General features: G+C 36.7%; 1 protein-coding gene across 9 annotated transcripts in view; it reads left to right on the top strand.

Annotated features, from left to right (window-relative positions):
- Rps6ka3 (ribosomal protein S6 kinase A3) overlaps window positions 1-14,878 on the top strand; it is a 105,901-nt gene that overhangs the window by 67,623 nt on the left and 23,400 nt on the right. For all 9 annotated transcript variants that reach the window (XM_040744146.1, XM_005074243.4, XM_013116432.2 and 6 more), the window contains 8 exons: window positions 3,540-3,577; window positions 3,770-3,912; window positions 4,969-5,039; window positions 9,447-9,535; window positions 9,715-9,779; window positions 10,080-10,182; window positions 10,816-10,940; window positions 14,404-14,529. In XM_040744146.1, coding sequence (XP_040600080.1) covers window positions 3,540-3,577; window positions 3,770-3,912; window positions 4,969-5,039; window positions 9,447-9,535; window positions 9,715-9,779; window positions 10,080-10,182; window positions 10,816-10,940; window positions 14,404-14,529 — 760 coding nt within the window. The remainder of the gene's footprint in view (window positions 1-3,539; window positions 3,578-3,769; window positions 3,913-4,968; window positions 5,040-9,446; window positions 9,536-9,714; window positions 9,780-10,079; window positions 10,183-10,815; window positions 10,941-14,403; window positions 14,530-14,878) is intronic.

Below are 14,878 nucleotides of genomic sequence, written 5' to 3'. Positions count from 1 at the left end.
TTATTTGTAGCACAAAAAATAAAGATATGGGGGTTCATGCTTAAAAATAAAGATATGGGGGTTCATGCTTCAAGCTGAAGTTCAGAAAACAGAGCAGCTAGCCACTAGCTCTTACCTCTACCTCAGACTGAAAGGGCTGTCCTGTCCTCAGTGTGGTTGGAGACTAATTCTCTAAGTCTGACTTGGCTTTTTCCTTTTATACCTCTCAAATCCTGGGATTAAAGGTGTGTGATCCGAAGTGCTGAGATCACCTTTATGGGAGCTATTTCTCCTTAGGACTGGATCAATTTCATGTAGCTCAGTGTGGCCTTGAACTAACAGAGATCTATCTGCCTGTCCTCTGAGTCCTAGGATTAAAGGTGTATGCCACCACTGCCTGACCTCTATGGCTTGTGGATAGCTTTGCTTTCTGATACTTCAGGCAAGCTTTAATAAATCATATATAATATATCACCACACTTATTGGTAGAAGAGTTTTTCCCAATATCATGATATTTTTCTTTAATTGTACTGTTTCTTTTACTTATCTCTATGAAGAATGGTATAGAGCTAACACTTTCTCCTAAATACCATTTATTGATGCACACCTATATTTGCAGTACTTGGGAGCCTTTGGTTTTTTGATTTTTGGTTTTTTGGGTTTCCTTTTTTCTTTCTTTTTTTTCAGTCGTACCCAGGCTAGCCTTGAACTATGTAGCCAAAACTGGGCCTGAACTCTTAATCCTCCTTCCCAAATGTTCTGATAGTAGTTCTATGCCACCACACCTGAATTTTACTGAGTGTTTTGAATATTACTTACTTCAAGGTGTTATAATTATGTATTGTGACAGAAAATAAGGACATGCTCCTATGAAAACCTGTAGAAAGATCATTTAGAAATTATCATACATTTTACAATTTATATTTTTCATATAGTTTGATTTGTATTTCACAAAAGATTATTGAGATCTGCTTGCCTCTGCATCCCAAGTGCTGGGATTAAAAACTAATGTCACTACTCCCATCAGTTTTATAGATTCTTTTAAACTAAAACTATGTTATAATAAAATGTTTATAGTTTATAGTATTCATTAATACCGGGTGGTAGTGGCGGCTCACACCTTTAATCCCAGCATTTGGGAGGCAGGAGCAGGTGGATCTCTGTGAGTTTGAGACCAGCCTGGTTTACAAGAGCTAGTTCCAGGACAGCCTCCAAAGCCACAGAGAAACCCTGTCTCAAAAAAACAAAAACAAAATCCAAGACAAAGATTGTTATCTTTAGAAATTCATTTGTTTTACATACTAACCTCAAAAAATTCTTTTTAAAAATACATTTGGTCTGGAAAGTGTAGGTACTATATTTTATCCAGATTTTCTTTTCCTAACTTTCAGAATTACTAAGAATAGGGTTGAGAATTGTTTGTTTTTAGAAATGTCTTCTATTTAATAGAAAGGGCTATATTTTCACCATCCAATTAGTGTCTTTTGTTTATTTAGTAATTGTCTCTTCTCTATCCCCTTCCCGTGTGTGTGTGTGTGCATGCGTGCATGTGTATGTGTGTGTGTGTGTAAGTGTGTAAGCATGCATGTTCCACAGCACTTGTATAGAGATCAAAAGACAACTGCATTTAGGACTTTGTAGGTTTCAAGCATCAAACTTAGACTATCAGGCTTGCATAGCAAGCACTTTCACCCAGTGAGCTATCTCACTGGCCTTTATTAGTATCTTTTATGTCCCCAAAATATACTGGACTACTTCATAAATAAGTATAACTAAAAGTATTTTTCCTATGTAAGTAGCTTGTTATGAAAGTAACTTGAAAAATATGTCCACCCTAAATTATCCTCAGTGCTAAACTTCAGCTTAATTATATTTGAAAATTATGTTAAGAAAGTTGGTGACTAACTTGGACAGGAGAAAGCCCAAGAGGCCTCAACCCTGCACAAAGAACTATGGGAAACTAAGGAATACTGAGAGTAGGAAAATAGAATTATCGAGGGAAGAACACACGAATTGGTTATCCAAAAACCAAATGATCAGCTCTGAAAATATGTATGCGGGTAACATACAGACTAAGGAGGTTATATTAGGAGGATATGCATGGAAAAAAGAGGCCATGAATTTGAAAGAGGAGTATATGGGTATGTGGGAGGTTTCAAGTAGGGAACAAAGGCAAGGGGAAATGATGTAATATAATCTCAAATAAAATAATTAAGAATTAATTTTGTCCCAGTAAAATTTTATTATAATAAAATTTGATTTGCTTTTAGTTCATATTAAAGGTAAGAAAATGCCTATATTATAGGATAGCTTATTATTTGACTTTGAAAGTTAGTATACTAGCATGCCTTCCCAAAATACAAGTATGGGTTTATAGCTTAGTATTTAGTCCTTTCTGTGACTCCATAATTTGGCATTGCCCACCCCCCAAAAAGTTATCTGCTCAAAGATACAGAGACCCACAGCCAAACATTAGGCATTGGCTGAGTAAAAGTTGTAGGAGCCAGAGGGGCCAAGACACCACAAGAAAATGGCCCACAGAATCAACTAACCTAGACTCATAGGGGCTCACAGAGAGTGAACCTACAATCAGGAAGCCTGTATAGATATAACCTAGGTCTTCTTCATATGTTATGATTGTATAACTTGGTGTCCCATGGGACTCCTAAAGTGGGAGCAGAGACTCTCTGACTCCTTTGGCCTGCTTTTGGGACCCCTTTCCTCCTACTGGGTTGCTTTGTCCAACCTTAACATGAGGGGATATGCCTAGTTTTATTATAACTTGATATGCCATGTTCAGTTGTTGCCCTGGGAGACCTGCCCTTTTCTGAAGCTAAAGAAGAAAGAGTGGATCTTGGAGAGAGGGGATGTGAGGCGGGTGGGACTGGAAGGAGAGAAGGTGGGGGGAAACTGTAGGAATGATGTTATATATAAGAGGAAGAAGGAAGGAATGACCAAAAAAATTAGCTGTCCAAACTAGATAGTATCATTTTCCAGATGTTCCTCATAGTGACCCAAAGAACTCACTGCATAGCCATATGTTTTTCTCTGCTGTGCCTTTATACATCCTTATACTAAGAAGAAGCAAGTATTAGTGGAAATGCCTTTTAAACCCCCTGTAGACAGACTTCATTCATTCAACAAATATTTTTTAGATTAATTTTTTAATATTTTTCTGTTATTTTTGAGGTTATAATTATCCAGAGGAGCTGGATAGAGTGGTGCACACCTACAATTCCAGCACTTGGAAAGCTGAAGCAGGAGAAAGGCGTTGAGTTCAAATGTGATCCTGTCTCAAAAAAAAGAGACAATTTAGATTTAAAATGTACTTCAGATGTCTAGTATGTATGTAGACAGGTCATCTCAATAGAAGAGCACTAGAGAGAACATCTTGGAAAAAGTATAGCTTATTTAATTGTTTTCTTAATCATTACTCATGGTCTAATGTAACCCTTTAGAGTAAATGTGGTCAGCTGATGATTGAGTAATTTCAGTTTCAGCTTCTGTATGTCTCTGTAAATTGATTTAAAGACATTTTTCTAACTTTGTTTTCTTTCAGCATACTTCTTGATGAAGAAGGTCACATCAAGTTAACTGGTAAAAGTCCTCATTTTATTAAATTATTCTCCCCTATTTCTTTTAAGGTTGATTATATTAAAAATTTTTTGAGTATTTGCCTGTTAGAATTTTAGGCTAATATTTCTAATTATAAATATGTATTTGAATTCAGAGTTTAAAAATTATTTAAAAGACTTTGGATATTTATCAATTCAATATTTATTTTGGCAGATTTTGGCCTAAGTAAGGAGTCTATTGACCATGAGAAGAAGGCTTATTCTTTTTGTGGAACTGTGGAATATATGGCTCCAGAAGTAGTTAATCGGAGAGGTCATACTCAGAGTGCTGACTGGTGGTCTTTTGGTGTGTTGATGGTAAGACATCTAATTATTAGTGGTGAAAGTTCTTTTGTTTTTCTTTTTTATTTTTCAAGACAGGGTTTCTCTGTATTGTTTTGGAGCCTATCTTAGAACTTGCTTAGTAGACCAGGTTGGTCTCGAACTCACAGAGATCTGCCTGCCTCTGCCTCCCGAATGCTGGGATTAAAGGCGAGCACCACCAACGCCTGGCTTCTTTTGTTTTTCAAGTGAGACTTGGCAGTACATATTGTGAGAGAGAAAAAAGCTAGTACTTTGATTTTCAAAATTTTCTGTTTTTAATACAAAGTAACCAAATAAAATGATTGCCTGAAGGGTAGGATTAGAGAAACTATTGATTGTTTCTATCTCACCCTAATTTGAAAAGACCAAAATATATTTCCTTTGATTTTTCTACATTATATGTTCAACTTACAGGCAATGAGCTCCTTGTACCCTTAAATATGTGTGAATACAGCCCAATGCAAAATCATCAAGTTATCTAAAACATTAAGAGAGTGAGAGTTTTGGGATGTCACTTGATTTGACAGTTCTCAAGCATGAACTTTATAAATGACAACATTGTGTTACAGTGTCATTGGGTTAGACAAACCCAAAAGCATTAGTGGTGTTTGTTCTTTGCAAAAGCTTCTTAGAGAAATCTGTTGGCAATAACCCTTTAAAAAGCTTAACAGGAAATTGGCAGGCTGTTAGACTAGTCACATATTTACACTTTTAAAATGCCATTTAAAATATGATTGATTTCTGCAGAATTCTATAGTTTGGTTATTTATGTTTTATGAATGATCAAGAAATTCAGTAGTAAATATAGTATAAACATAAATGTTTATTTTAAATCTATATTTAATGTATTGAAGTACAGCTTGCATATTAAGAAACACTATAAAGAATGATTTGACGCAATTTTAAAACAAGAGAAAAGAGGAAAATGGCTTTCTATAGGGAGCAGTTTTAGAAGATTTAGTGAAATTAAGATGATAATTTTTGCTTTTAAACTTCCGGTCTTGAAACTTTATACTTACTGGGTAACATGTCTGTTTTACCTTTCTGTAGTTTGAAATGCTCACTGGTACACTACCTTTCCAAGGAAAAGATCGTAAAGAAACAATGACTATGATTCTTAAGTAAGTACTCCCAAATGAACATGTTTTGGAAAGGTTTGAAAATAAATGCTTCAGGGGGGCTGGAGAGATGCTGCTCAGTGGTTAAGAGAACTGGCTGTTCTTCCAGAGGTCCTGAGTTCAATTATATCAGTAACAATAGAGTGGATTTATGATAATGGTATATTCATGCAGTTGAATCTTTATTACATTGTTCTTCATTATATTTCTTTATACAGCATTATACAAATATAAAACAGTTGGGTTTTGTTTATATTTTGAGACAAGGTCTTACTGTGTAACCCAAGCTGGTTATGAACTCATGATTCTTCAGCGTTATCCTCCTCAGTACTGAGATTATAGGCATGTACCATCATGCCTGACTGACTAAAATAAGTCTTGGTTCAGGAGCCCTACAAAAGCTGGTCCAGGCCTTTATATGAAAATAGTAGCAACAAAAAAAGGACATATCACAATTCCATGCAAGAATTTGTATTAAGTCTTACAAGGAAGTTAAATAAATAAATCTTAGACCCAGAAGAACTGATTCTGTGATTGTATTTATAAAATTTACAAACTAGCAAAACTAAAGCATATTTTAAGGTCTGTATTCAGATGGTAAAAGCAGAGGCAAAAATAAGAAAAAATGTTATGTTGGATGGAAGTTTCTGGCACGCTATTATTCTTGGCCAGACAGCTATTGAGCTGTATACTTTGAGTGAGCATTTGTTTTGACAGTTTTTTGGCATGTTATTCTACACAAGAAAAAGTTTAAAAAATACCTATTACAGCTGGGCGGTGGTGGCGCACGCCTTTGATCTCAGCACTCGGAAGGCAGAAGCAGGCCGATCTCTGTGAGTTTGACACCAGCCTGGTCTACAAGAGTGAATGCCACAATAGCCTCCAAAGTCACAGAGAAACCCTGCCCCGAAACCCCCCCAAAAATACTTACTGTAGCTGGGCAGTAGTGGTGCACATCTTTAATCCCAGCACTCCTGAGACAAAGGCGGGTGGATCTCTATGAGTTTGACACCAGCCTGGTATACAGAGTGAGTTCAAGGACAGCCAAAGGTACACAGAGAAACCCTGTCTCCAAAAATAAAAAATATATATGAATGAATGTTCACTGAACTTTCACTATTAAACTTTGGTTGCCTATCCCCTGATTTCTACTAATGCTTTATAGTGTTCAAAAAAAAAAAGCCAAGCCCTTTCTTTGACCTGGCTTTACTTTACAATTACTGCATTATCTTTTCATCCTTTCAGTACACAGCCTCTTTAAGTGTAATCTGTGCTTTTTGTCACAATTTTCAGCTTCTTTTATTGCACAGCCTATTTGTTCACGCCTAGCGCTCTACTAAAACTGCTCTCCATTTGATTGTCAGTGGCCTTCTAGTTGCTAAATCCTGACAGGTTGTCAGAAAGGTAATCCTATTGTTCATCCATATGATTCATTCAACAAGTAATAGAGTTCTTGCTGCAATCCTGGGACTGCAATATGAAGAATACTGAAAAGAGCTTCAGTGTCTCATAGTCCTTATGTTCTAGTGGGGGAAGTATAGCATTAATATTTGAATAAATATGATAATTTCAGATGTTATGAGATAACATCTTAGGGCACACTTACTTTGTTAGTGAACAGTGTGAAAGAAAGCTCATGAGTTATTTTAGAAGATAGAAATAAGGCAAGTTCTCCAAGGAGTGTTTGACACTGTTGGCTGCTACCTCTTCTACTATTACTATTACTACTATTACTACTACTACTACTACTACTACTACTACTACTACTACTACTATACACACACACACACACACACACACACAGTCTTCTTAGTTATTTCCTACCCTTACCTGCTTGTCTTACCTTTCTAACCATGTTCTTTTGATCTAATTTTGGCTTGTTATTTTGTGTGTGTGTGTGTGTATGTGGTTTTTTTTTTTGTTTTACTTTTTTTGGGGGTTTTACGAGACAGGGTTTCTCTGTATTGTTTCAGAGGCTATCAGTCCAGCCCGGCCTCAAACTCACAGAGATCCGCCTGCCTCTGCCTCCCGAGTGCTGGGATTAAAGGTGTGCGCCACCACCGCCCAGCTTTGTTTTACTTTTTTTCAAACAGAATTTCTCTGTGTAGCCCTGGCTGGCCTGAAACTAGCCCTATGGAAGATGCTGACCTTTGACTCAGATAATTACCTGCCTCTGTATCCTGAGTATAGTGCCTACCATCTCTTTCCATTCTAGATTGTTCTCTGCTACCCTTGGAGTTGTCATCTTGAAAATAAGTCTGGTCATGCTAGACCACCATTTCAAGACTCCTGCTACATTCTTGTTACTGAATACAACAGTGCTTTTCCAATTTTTCTCAAAAAGATCTAATTCTATAACAAATAGTTATCTTCTCAAAGGGGGGTGCTAAATATAAATATTTAGAAAATAATGACTCATTTACTCTAGATTTCTTTTTTTTTTTTTGGTTTTTTTCAAGACAGGGTTTCTCTGTATTGTTTTGGAGGCTGTCCTGGAACTTGCTTTGTAGACCAGGCTGGCCTCGAACTCACAGAGATCCGCCTGCCTCTGCCTCCCGTGTGCTGGGATTAAAGGCGTGCGCCACCAACGCCCGGCGTACTCTAGATTTCTTAGCCTTTTACTTGTAATATACTTTCTCTTATGTCTTCACCATGAAGGATATAAAAAATAATCACAGTCCATAAGTTCACTGAATCATAGAACAGTCCTTATTGTTGTTGCCAAGTATCTAAGGCATAATACTATTTAGTAACATTTTGGGCAACACTAACCCAGTGAGGAAATTCAATCTAAATTCAACCTTTAAATTCATTCGAAGGGGTATTAGAAAAATGGCTCATCTGACTAATATCACTTGTTTTTGCAGATGACTCATATCTGATTCCTAACACCTACATGGCAGCACACAACCATTTGTAACTCTAGTTCCAAGGGATCCACTGCCCTCTTCTGCCCTCCTTGGGCACTACATGCACCTGATGCACAGACATGCCTGCAGGCAAAACATTCACACATAAAATTTTTTAAAATTAAAAAAAAAAAACATTTGAAGATCCTTCACCATGTCCCATGATAAATTAATTGGGCACCCACTACTTAGCATTCTTTTCTCTTTTTTGTTTTGTTTGTTTGTTTTTTGAGACAGAGTTTCTCTGTATTGTTTTGGAGGCTGTCCTGGAACTTGCTCTGTAGACCAGGCTGGTCTCGAACTCACAGAGATCCACTTGCCTCTAACTAAGCATTCTTTTCAAATGCCTTTCTGGGTTTGTGTTTTGGTTAATTGGTTGGTTTGGGGTTTGGTTTTGTAAGACTGGATTTCACTGTATAACCCAGGCTGACCTCAAACATAAGATCCTCCTGCCTTAGTATCACCAGTGCTTTGATTATGGTATGCGGCACCATTCGCATTTTTGGATTCACCAATTAATGTACTATGGTTATCTATATTAATATGTCATAGACTGAAGGGGGTTACTGTTTTTAGCTTTGTAGCCAGAGCACTAAGCAGTATCTGGCACATAGCAATTCAGTAACAATTCAGTAAATAATAAATAGATCTATTTCTGGAAAGGAATTTCTGTGCTAGCTGTTTTCTCCAGGTCTGTTGTTATTGTCATACTTAGAGGATCTTTGGTTTCTTTAGGTTGGGGGAAAGAATGTAATTCTACCTTGTAGCTGAAACAGACAATAAAGTCATCCAGCCTTATAGTTTTCAGCCAGTGTGCCATAGGATCTCCAATGTTTCATAAACTCCTTTCCCATTAGTTTCCCATCACTAGAGGACTGTTAACAGAATTGCAGCACAGGAAAGTGGCACATAAAGTACATATTTTCTCTGAAGTATTAGGTTTCTTAAAGTTCATTTCAAAAAGGGTTCTAGAGCTATATTTGAAAACCATTGATCTAGAATCCAATCTCTTTGCTTATAAAGAAGCACTAACAGGCAGAAGAATAATAGCCATAAGTAAGGCTCAGAGGACCTTATTCTCATAGTGGTGATTTTTATAAATTATGTTTACTCAAAAACCTGTACATGTATGTTTCTAGCAACTTTATTCATAACCATCCAAACTGTACACAATTCAGGTATCATTCAGAAGGTAAATAGATGAATAAGCTAGTGCATCCATATTGGAGGTTATTCATGCACATGAGAGCGTGCAAATAAAGCTGGAGCCATCTGAATGATATCAGTAGATTATTTCAGAGTCAAGTCCCCATTTGTACATTGCATTGTAGTTCTATAGGATATTGCCATTTTAGGAATTGCAGAATGATACAGAGATTGTTATTGTTTCTCATAACTTAGTAAGAATCTATTCAAAGCATATTTCAAAATGAAAAGTTTAATGTTTGAAGATGAAAAATGCCTCCAAAAGTTAAATGTTGTCAAATGGATTTATATTTAGAGCCAAACTTGGGATGCCACAGTTTCTGAGTCCTGAAGCCCAGAGTCTTTTACGAATGCTTTTCAAACGGAATCCTGCAAACAGATTAGGTAAAGACATTGAATTAATTAGTTTCCTTCATAAGTTTATGTTGCTTTTTCCAGTGGAGGGTAGATATTTATTTTTGTAGTGGGGCTATTGCATATTCATAAAACACTCAAAGCAAAAACTAAACAGTTGTGCACATTTATCCTCAAAATAAAACGATTAACCAATCAATTTCTGATAGGTGCTGGACCAGATGGAGTTGAAGAAATTAAAAGGCATTCATTTTTCTCAACAATAGACTGGAATGTAAGTATAGGCTGAAGACATGTTTGAGGGAATTAAGGGGACATTTCCAAGGCTCTGGGTTCTCAACTACTTTAAATAAAAAAGAAAGTTTGAACTGTTTTTAAAAATTAACATATGGGGGGTGGTGGACACACCTTTAATCCCTATACTTGGGAGGCAGAGGTAGGCAGATAGATTTCTATGAGTTCGGGACCAGCCTGGTCTACAGAGTAAGTTTCATGACAGCCAGAACTATATATGAAACCCTGTCTTAAAAAAAATTAACCCAACCCATGTCTAAATCTTTCTTGTTTCCAACAGAAACTGTATAGAAGAGAAATTCACCCACCTTTTAAGCCTGCAACTGGCAGGCCTGAAGATACATTTTATTTTGATCCTGAGTTTACTGCAAAAACTCCCAAAGGTAAAGAGAAAACATGAAAATTCAAATGTAGCACAAAGGCTGTCTCTTTCTGGTTCAGTCAGAAAATCTTTTCCTTGAATCTGCCAAATTTGCTGTATGTCAACTTTGCATTCCCTCAATAAACATGAGTCATATTGTTGATGGATCATCATGTAAGGCTGTGATGTCTACTGTGAGAATCACGTGTGGCTGATTGAATTTAATTACAATTTAGTTTCATAATAAGAGTAGACACGTTTCAAATACTCAGTAACTATATGTTGTTACTTTCCATATTGGACAGCACAGAACAAGAAAATTCCCTTGTTCTAAGAAAATGAATGGGATGACACTAATTTCAAATATCATTAACCTAATAATTCATTGATTTATTATGTTCTTCAAACATTAACTCTTTTCTAGGCTCTGAGAGTAGATTTAGTAAGTAGGCTGATGATGGTTGCAATAGGTAATCAGGACCGATCTAATACACTGCTTCGCTGAGGTATCCTGGACAGCAAAGTGTGTGTATATACTTGTACACATACCAGGTAACTAAGAACTCCAGAATAAGAAGGAAATTTCAAAATGTCAACTGTTTTTCCCTTAAATGCTTTCCAAAGGCTCATCTTAGTATTTCCTCATTCTTTTTAGATTCACCTGGCATTCCACCTAGTGCTAATGCACATCAGCTTTTTCGGGGGTTTAGTTTTGTTGCTATTACCTCAGATGATGAAAGCCAGGCTATGCAGACAGTTGGTGTGCATTCAATTGTTCAGGTAAGTAGTGTCTCAATAACTTTAAATTTCAAATGTTAAAATGTATTTTAGCATGTGAATAGTAAGGTTAGATTTTATGTGCTGACTTTAAGTGAACACCTTAACATATTTTAGATCATATACTTCAGAGAAATTTCTTTCAAACATCATTGCAAAGATTTCACAGCCAAAATCCTATATGTTATTGAAAGTGAGATTCTAAGAGAATTGAGGTAAACATCACTATTTTGTTGCCCTCTCTTCTATATCTCAAAATGTTTATTAGGTCTACTATATTTCATCCCTTGCCTCTGTCAGGTCATCAATAATAGATTGCAAGTCCATACTGCCTGACTAGCAGACTTTATAAAACGTAAGAGGCTTTGTCAACTATTCTCACAGTTACTCAACATTGCTGTTGTTGCAAAAAAAACAGCCATGGTGCCATTTGTACCTAGGTAATCCCAGCATTCAGGAGGCTGCAGCAGGAGTATCAATTTCAGAGTTAGATCAAGGTCAGCCTTGGCTGCTTAGCAAGATCAAGTAAAAAAATAGTAAAACAAGCAAAAAACATAAAGTCATAGATAATTCATGTACAAATGTACATTGTTGGGTACCAGCAAAACTTTATAAAAACAAGCAGTAAATAAACTCAAAGCAAGAACCTGGAGGCAGAACTGAAGCAGAAGCCATGGAAGAACAGTTTTCCAGCTTGCTCAGTCTACTTTCTTATACAACCCAGGACCACCCACTCAGGAGTGCCATTGACCACAATGGACTGTGTACTCCCACATCTACCATTAATCAAGAAAATGTCCCACAAACATACCCACACACCAATCTAATGGAAGCATTTTATCGGTTGAGGGTTTCTCTCCTCTGATAACTATATTTTGTGTCGAGTTAACAAAAAAATTATCTAGCACAGTACCTTACCCCTTTATATGATCTGATTATTAGATTTGCGGGGGGGGCAGGTAGGTAAACAACTTTAGAAGTTGGTTCCTAATTACATGTGTGTAGAAGTTGGTTTCTAAGTTACATGTGTGTAGGAGTGGGAGTGTTGGGGTAAATACTGTTAAAGGAGTATAATCGTGAGATACTTTTTGTCATAGTATTGTGGGAAGATAATTTTAATTCACCCTATGTGATCATTATTCATTGTGTACAAATATTGAGATATAAGTACATCATAAACATATGCAGTTACTGTGTTGAAAACTAAAGAAACATTTAAAATTTTTAATTCATCTTTTAAATCATGGGTTTTAATTAACCTTTTGGAAAATTACATTTTTAGGAAAACTTAAATTGCTTTTAGGGCATCATCAATGTTTGAATTTGTTGAATTTGCTTGAATAAGTTGCTTTTTAAAATTGTTTTGCTGAGAGTCCAGCATGGGACTGATCCAGACCTCCCCCCAACCTTGGTGTCAGAGAGGAGGCCTCAGCAATCTATGGGACATCGGAGAGTAGATCAGTATTTATCCCTGGCATACAAATGGATTTTGGGAGCCCATTCCACAAGGAGAGATGATCTCTCACCCTGGACACATGGGAGAGGAACTAGCCCCTGCCCAGGATGATATGACAGACTTTGAAAATCTCCCCATGGAGGTCCTCACCATGGGGAGCAGAGGGGGGATGGAGTGGGGAGTTGGGGGGTTGGGGAGGGCAGGGGATGAGGGGAGGGAGAGGGAGCTGAGAGTGACATGTATAAAAAGTTAAATAATTTTCAAGAATTTTAAAAAATTGGGAAAAATTTCAAAGATGATCTTTTGAAAGAAAATAGATAGGTAGATAGATTGATAAATAGATAAAAAAAATTTTTATTGCCATGTGTGATTGTGGTGTAATGCTGGGGATTGAACCCAAGTTTTCAAGCATTCAAAGGCAATCTGTGTCTCTGAATCACACCCTCAGTCCTACTCTGAAGTGTTGTCATTTGTTTTTTTTTTCTAGAAAGCCAACTTAAACACCATGTTTCAAATAAAACTTAGGTTGCAGTAGTTTGTCTCTTTTACTATGTAAAGCCATGAATGTATGGCCGTTTTAATATAACAAGTACCTAACATAAAAACTACAAACTTAAATATTCTACAAAATTCAAGTTTACCCTATAGAAAACTCTTCAGTGTGAAGGGTCTTATTTCAGCATAGTCAAGATCAGCACAAGTTCCCTCTGCCTGCTTAGGAAAATAGGAATTTTCTGTTTGCCATTTACCAGCATAAGCCCCTAACTGATGAAGCAGCTTCTTTTTTATTTCTCAATATATGTTTTTATTTAACTTAGAAGTATGCATGCTTCACATGTCAATCCCAGCTCCCTCTCCCACTCCTCCTCTCTTGTCCCTCCACCAGCCCCCCACCCAATCCCCACATTGTTCCCCGGGAAGAATGAGGACCTCCTTGGGGGAATCTCCAGAGTCTGAAATAGCTTCTTTAGCCAAACATATATAAGCTGTGGCTTGAAAGTGAAGAAAAGAGTGCATAGCTACTAAAAGAAAATGACAGAAACAATCCAGATTTCTAATTCTAAATCCTCTTAAATCTTTTCTTATGTACCAGAGGCCTCAAACTTCCATTCAATTTTAGAAGTACTTCTGAAAAACTGTAGGTGTTTGGGCAATGAAGGAGCACTGGGGCTAGAGATATTATAACAATTTCCCATTCTTCCAGAGGACTTGAGTTTTAAGTCCCATTGTCCACATTAGGCAGTTCACAACCATCTATCTATAACTGCAGCTCCAAGAGATCCAACACCCTCTTCTGGCCTCTATGGGCATGCCTACACATGTAACATACAGATACACATGCATAAATTACACACACACACACACACACACAAGCCAAAGAAAATCCTCGCATGTAGAGAAGGAAGTAGACACAAATTCCCACACCAACCCAAGAATCTATTTGCAATTCATACCTGCTGGAAAAAAGGAAAGTTTGTTAATTTTCAGTGGAGTAACACGGAGTGTGTCAGCTGCACTCTAGGACAGGCATTATGCTCAGGAGTAGTTAGCCAACACAAATCGGATTTCATGGAAGGGTTATGTGTACGCGCGCGCGTGTGTGTTCCTAATGGTTTTTTGTCTTGTTTTCTTTGGTTTATTTTTTAAGAGAGAGAAAGAACATAAAGTCGAGTAATGGGGGAGTCTGGTAGGAACTTGGGGAAAGGAAAGAATGTGATCAAAATGTATGATAGTCTAAAAAAATAAAAACAGAAGAGGCTAAATCAAAGATAATGATATAGGTAAACTATGTTATTTCTGTTTTTTATGTTCTACATATTAATTTCTCTTGTTAATATAAGTACCCTCAAAGGACCTATTTCACATACTTTAAATAATATTTTTATTCATTTTTATTATTAATATTTGTATTAGTGACTAACAATAGATGTTCAGTAAAATATTCCTTGATTCTAAAATGTATTACAGACATTGCAGAACTCTTTTATCAACCTATGATTTTGTTTGTAGCAATTACACAGGAACAGTATTCAATTTACTGATGGATATGAAGTCAAAGAGGATATTGGTGTTGGCTCATACTCCGTTTGTAAGAGATGTATACATAAAGCCACAAACATGGAGTTTGCAGTGAAGGTAAATATTTTCAGATTTAAAATGCAACTCATAGCAGTTCTTATTCATACATGTCATGTATGGGTTACAAATTACACTCTTCAGCCCAGGTGCATGTGCAGTGGCACCTGACCACAATCCAACTATTCAGGAGACTGAGGCAGGAGAATTATGAGTTAGAAGTTAACCCAGCCAGTATGACAAGACCTGCCCTAAAATAAGTTACATTCTTCTCTTTTGCAAAAGTGCCTTTTGTTATACAGTAAATTGAAGGTAAACTTAAGTATCTGGGTTAGTGATCTTCAAAGATCTTAACCTGGAATCATGGATTCACATTCTGCTGACATAAACAGTAAGATGGCTATATAGT

This window comes from Mesocricetus auratus, unplaced genomic scaffold (genome assembly GCF_017639785.1).
Source record: "Mesocricetus auratus isolate SY011 unplaced genomic scaffold, BCM_Maur_2.0 Super-Scaffold_100003, whole genome shotgun sequence".
Taxonomy (NCBI): Eukaryota; Metazoa; Chordata; class Mammalia; order Rodentia; family Cricetidae; genus Mesocricetus; species Mesocricetus auratus.
This window is presented reverse-complemented; position numbering and strand designations above follow the sequence as displayed.